General features: G+C 39.4%; 1 protein-coding gene across 1 annotated transcript; it reads right to left on the reverse strand.

Moving 5' to 3' along the window:
- Window positions 1-2,178: 2,178 nt before the first annotated feature.
- prok2 (prokineticin 2) lies at window positions 2,179-4,780 on the reverse strand. The gene is made up of 3 exons (XM_069151708.1): window positions 4,699-4,780; window positions 3,169-3,294; window positions 2,179-2,414 (listed from the first exon to the last, which is right to left on the reverse strand). The coding sequence occupies exons 1-3, from the start codon at window positions 4,768-4,770 to the stop codon at window positions 2,289-2,291; spliced, it is 324 nt and encodes a 107-aa protein (XP_069007809.1). The 5' UTR covers window positions 4,771-4,780; the 3' UTR covers window positions 2,179-2,288.
- Between the last annotated feature and the right edge of the window lie 1,220 nt (window positions 4,781-6,000).

Genomic DNA, 6,000 nt, shown 5'->3' on the forward strand with positions numbered 1-6,000 from the left:
GATTCACTAACTGCTGTTGCATTAATTGACAATGATTGTGCAAAGCCGCGGCTTTTACAGACTGAGCAATTCTCTCAGTGCAAACTTTCAGCGAGGTGCTTCGGTGAGGTGTCTCTGAGCTCCATCGCTCTGATCTGCCATACAACACCGGCTTCCTCACCGTACCGTCTGCTTTAAGTGCATCTATAACCATTAGCATCACAACATGCCTGCTTGTTCCTGACAGCTGGCTGCGCTCTGCTGTTGGCGTGCACAGCTCTCAGTGTCATTTCTGCGGCTCCTCAACTGCAGGAAGATCCTCACCTGCACGTGCTCTCGTGCAATGCAAACGCAGTTGGGTATTTTTTTTTGGTACAGCGTGTTGTCTCCGGGGCACGCAGGCTCTGTTGTGATGCTGGGGAAAAGTGATTCTTTTCTCTGGGATTTTCCTGCCATTGCCCCTTTTCAGTCTTTCTAACCACTAAGCAGTAACGGTGAACTCAAGTCATCCTTACGTCCTAAAACATAGTTTGATCAACAGAAAATGTAGCATTTTTATTTTTAAAGTGGTATCATCTGATGAGGTTCGGCTGGATGGCGTACCCAAAGAGTCTGCTCTGTTTTTAAATGTACTTTGTGGGACTCATATAGGGGACAGTTTAAAAAAAAAAAGAAAAAAAAAAAGGATGAAAGTTCATGAGGCAAAACGAGAAATATATATATATTTTTAATTGTTCTTCCTTGCTGTAACCTGGTGCCTACATTGCCCACAATGCAGCCCTAACTGCTAGGAGTTTGGTCAAAGATCGGGGTGTGTTATGTTACTTGCAGCTAATGTAGCCCGGAGCCACTGAAGTCTGGTAAAGTCATTCTTTTGAAGGTTTGTTTAATTTTCAAACTCTGCTCTAGCCAGTGCTGACTCAATCTATTAGACTTTGTGCAGCTCCCACTAAAGCCACAAATGGCTTTATCTGACACTTTTATACACAGAGTGCAGTAAAGCAGGACCAGTAAACTGATGTTGATGTCTAAAATTGGTGGAGTTCCCCTTTAAGACTTCCAGTAATTCCCACAGACCAATGTGTAATCTTCCAACTGCTTGTTTTGTCTGAGGTAGATAAAATATCCAAATGATCTCAACAACAAAACATTTTCTTCTCAAGGTCCACATGCTCACTTATTCTGGAGCTTTTGACAGGATCACAGTTTTTATCAGCAGACAGAGTTTGCTCACTGCACTGGAATAAATGTTCAGTTTACTATCACATACCGTATGTCAATGAACAGCAGCAGGTCACATTTAAGATGCCGGAACTCATGTTTGACATTTATGCTTAAAAGTCATAATTTATCCATATTGAAAATCATTTTCTATCAACTTAACTGTTACAGCTCTTATTGGGTGACTAAATCTTACCATCATATTTTTAATGGCTCAAATGTTTCAACATTTTAATACTGTCTGCTCCCAATGACATTGTATTACTTTATGTGGTCTCCCTTTGAGACTTCCATCGTCCGGAGCGTCGCCTCATTCACTCCATTGAGTTTCAGGCCGTTTGTAGGATCTCATGTCTCCAGGCTGATATCCATTACTAAAGTCTAAGATTGATGTGGGTCATTGCTTTGCACACTGGACAAATCTAATTATAGCCTTGAGACTTAACAAATGCCAAGAATTACAGTATGTCAGTGATGAATTTCATAGCTGTCTAACTGTTTCCTCGCGTTACAAAGACCCGCTACTGAGGTGAATGTGAGTAAAGGCATGTCTCCCCTCATCTTTTAACCACAATCAATATGTTCTCACCATTTTTATTTTTTGTACTGTGTTTTTAGAAAAGAAATTAAGCATGATAAAAAAAATTAAAAAAAAATGCTGTCACATCTGTGTTGTGGTAATGACTGGGTAATGAAACTGGAACCTGACGTGCACATCTCACTCAGCATCTCATTTCATCCCAGTGCAATAACGTGTTTTTATTCCATGCCTCCCTAGAGGGCAGCTAATAAAATCAGACAGGCAAATATAAAATATAGACACAAACAAAGTAAAGTGGCAAAGCTGTGCATGTCCTTCCCCAGCTGCTATTATGTTCAGTTTTTTATTAGCTTTAAAATCCAAGGAGACAAAAACAGCCTTTAAATCTATACTGCAGTTAAATTTAACTCAAACTAACATGATGAGGCATGATGAAATATATCTCTTTATTCCAAATGAATAACAAATAAAGTGGAAACAGACTTTTACAGGCAGATGAAATAGTTACAATGCAGGTAGCAAATAGTGTCACTGCAAGTGTTGGTCCTCAGAGGTAGTAGTCTGGATACTTGTGTAGTGAGAGACATTTGGATTTGCCCTCCTCTATGGTGATACACGACAGGTTGGGCAGACAGGGGCAGGTGTGGTGGAGTCTTTTCCCGAAGAAAGGAACCTGGAAGAAGAGAGATAAAGAGACACCTCTGGTATGAGATGTGCTCCCTGATGCAGTAGTGAAATGAAAAAGACACACGGCAGTATAGTCCTTGTTACTGTAATAGCTTCTCAGACTTGTTTTTTTCTGGCCTACTGAATGCATTTTAAAGGGGATGGTCTAATACTGGCTGCTTCAAATAAACAGCGTCAGTACCAAAAAAAAAAAATGCTTTATGGCAACCCACATTGGATTGTAAAATATAATTTCCAAGCCCAGAGTTTGTTATTTTAGTCATCACCATCTTGTTTTTTGGAGCTAGAAGTGTGTATATTTGGACAAACTGGCAACCTGACTGCACCCCAGGCATGTCAATCAAACCAGACAGGCCCTGAACATACATCTCTTTTAGGCCTTATTTCTAATTATTGATGGAAGTAATTTTCAGAAGAACTGCCACAACACTGATCAGAAGGAGAGAATTAAGGGAATGACATGATTCAAATATTGAGATGGGAAGGGGAGACTAGTAAACTAGAGTTGTTTTGGAACCAGCCTCTAGTGGCCCTCAGTTGTATTACACTTTAAGGCACTTTCACATTGGCGTGACTTTTCAGACCCAGAGACTATATGCATTTTAACATGTAGTCTATGTTGATACGCTGTTACCCTTACCATCACCACCATCACATCAAAGTATGGAGACAAATCCATAGCACCTGACATCTTCCAGATGACACCAGAGAGATCAGGCTGCTGCTGTGGAAGCTCTCACCTTATGGCTCAAAGGATGACAGTCATCTCCTTCCTGTCCCATGGGCGCACACATCCGCAGGTTGCGTATCCATAAGCTCACTGCACAGCACATCCCTCCTCCACACTGAGAGTCCTTCTCACAGGCCTGCACACACATAAACATCAATGGATGAACTGGCAGACATTTAAATGTAATAACAATTTCCAGCTACTACATTTTTCCCTCTAATTATTAACTTGATGACTTATTTGATCCTTTATATTAACTATGGTGTACTTTAGTTTATGTTAAATGAGTTGTAAGGTAAGCAGCCGGTGCTCTGTCCAGTCAAAGGAAAGATGGAATCGTTAATCACGTATGGAATCATATAACGCACATAGAACAGATGTAATTAAATACTATGATGGGATAATTTGTACATTAACAGCTTTTAGATATAGGAGAAATGTGTCTTCAACAGAGGTGTGATACACACTGCAGGCTGGAACAGTGTTTTGTGCTAATGATATTGTGGGATTACACCAGCAGTCGTACCTCTTCAGGATTGGGGGTGGTTTATTTTTCTGAGTGTCAGGATGAGAAGCTGAGTGACAGCTCTCACTTTAGATAAGATGAAGAGGCACACAATGAAGAGGAACAGAAGTGATTTCATGTGACAGACACGGATGAAAATCGCTTTCTATTTTACGGCTGCATGCTCCTCTCGCAATTCACATCAGCAACACGGTGCGAGAGGGCTGTGCTGACACAAATGGCTGTTTTATTAGCTGGTTATGGATGTAATTTATGCTTATAGTGTCATGTGAAATATGATTTGGATTGTGAAAGCATAAAAAAAATAAAAAAAAATAAAAAAAAAACTTGCAACCTCACTGATTGTTATAAATTGATATGTGTTAGGAGATAAAGCGATAATCGAACAGCCCTCGTGCTTTTAGAATCCCAGAAATGCCCACTGTATGTGTGGCTTCTCTGGATATATTTTATTTCTTATTTAGTGATTTTGTCTGTCTTTTTTTTATTATTATTATTTTGGCAGGTAAAAGATGAGAAACTATATTTTTACTTTATGCTATATGTGGACAAATTTGAGCAGAACATATTTTTACACTTTACTGAAATTTTAAAGTACCAATAAAATACCAAAGCTTTATGCCATCATTTGGGGGAAAATTGGCTAAGTGGCCAACAACGGAAAGAAGAATATTACTGTACGGTTTTACAGTATTCTGAGAAATTATAAGTCTGTTTCCTGCAGTGTCACATTTTATACTTAATATATTTGTCTTTTATTGTAATAATAAGTCATATTTTGTTTTCTTTCTAGGGTTTTTTATGTGTTAAAGAGTCTAAAGTTTGAAGTGTCAAAGGAATTTACTATTATGAATATTTGCCATCGATACCAAGGCAAATTAGGCAGTGCACTGCATGAAGCAAAAAAAAGAAGAAGAAAAAAAAAAGAAGAGGCACACACTTTCTGTGCATTTTCCTATCATGCAAAGAGCCGATTATCCCCAATGAGGTATCTACCTGTTTTTTTGCACTTACCCCTGTGATGACGGCTGAAGATCCTCGGGACACCATCAACAGGGAGAAGAGCAGCAGGACGAAGGACCTCATGATGAAGAGCTGCCTTTGTGTTCCCCTGCCCTCTGCGGTGAAAAATAAGGGTGCTGAGGCTGGCGGACCTTGCGGCATGTGCATCCGTGACAGACCGCAGAGAGTGGTGGCCTCCGAACTCATGTGTTGAGGGCTGGCAGAGGTTTATAAACCCAGCCCGCCATTCAGAAACTCACTGTGACTCACTCACACCAGCATTGCCTTGCAGAAGCTGAAAAAAAAAAGACCAAGGTAAACTTTGTCATAGCAATGTCCCTGCCTTTGATCTTTTCTGACAATGTTCTTTCCCTTCATCATTGATTGACATTTACAAAAGCATAGCCTGCACTCAGATATGCTAAATCTGGCTGGGGATAAATGTAAACATATTCAAAGTAGTCTTGTGTCATATTCCTCACCTCCCCCCCCCCCCCCCCCCCCATTCTCACCTTTTGAGACTCCAAGGTCACAGTTTTGAAATATCCTTTCAAGCGGTGTAAAGGCCATGTATTTTTGTTTTACACTGATTTCTGATTGCTCTGAGCCACAATAATGCTATAATAAATGTAAGAAGATTCATCAGGTTCTCAGTGTCATTATACAGATAAATACTGTATGTATATTCTATATAATTGCCATTCTAAGTTAGTTCAGCTTGACACACCTATCCTTCCAATCCTATCCTATCCTATCCTATCCTATCCTATCCTATCCTATCCTATCCTATCCTATCCTATCCTTTTGTGCGGTTGAATAAACGTTGCGGCTACTCACTAGTTCTATTACACATAATAAATGAGTATGGACAAGTAAAGTTGACGGTGTCTCTAGTGTCCTGATTTCAAAAAACATGTTCAAATAGTTGCAAGTTTAATATTTTCAAATGTGAGAATTTGCAGATTACATTACCTTATGTTTTTCTAATTTGTTTTGGCCAGGTTTTATGATTTTCAAGCAAATTTTAGACTAAAAAACAACTGACAATTAAAGGTAAATTAGTAATTAAAATATAATAATATAATATTACATATTGTTGGGAAGAAACTACTGAACACAATCGCCTGAAGTCACGGGTTTCAGAACAGTGACATAACCTCTGCAGCTGAGTAACTGAGCTAAATCTGTCTTCATCACAGCTTGGTAGACTGACCCTGACAACAGTCACACAGAAAGAAAGGAATCCAGCATGCACAAATGTCCCATTTCCTCTCAACTATTGGACTGAAAAATGAAAATCCTGTAAGGTAAGGT

The sequence above is a fragment of the Embiotoca jacksoni genome, unplaced genomic scaffold (genome assembly GCF_022577435.1).
Source record: "Embiotoca jacksoni isolate LCO1_2020_lvr unplaced genomic scaffold, fEmbJac1.0.p SCAF_1, whole genome shotgun sequence".
NCBI lineage: Eukaryota > Metazoa > Chordata > Actinopteri > Embiotocidae > Embiotoca > Embiotoca jacksoni.

Coding starts and splice junctions, on each gene's coding strand:
- prok2 (XM_069151708.1), bottom strand. CDS start 4,770: ATGAGGTCCTTCGTCCTGCTGCTCTTCTCCCTGTTGATGGTGTCCCGA. Junction 3,295..4,698: donor CTTCAGCCGTCATCACAGGG/GTAAGTGCAAAA, acceptor ATGTGTGTGCAG/GCCTGTGAGAAGGACTCTCA. Junction 2,415..3,168: donor GTCATCCTTTGAGCCATAAG/GTGAGAGCTTCC, acceptor CTCTTCTTCCAG/GTTCCTTTCTTCGGGAAAAG.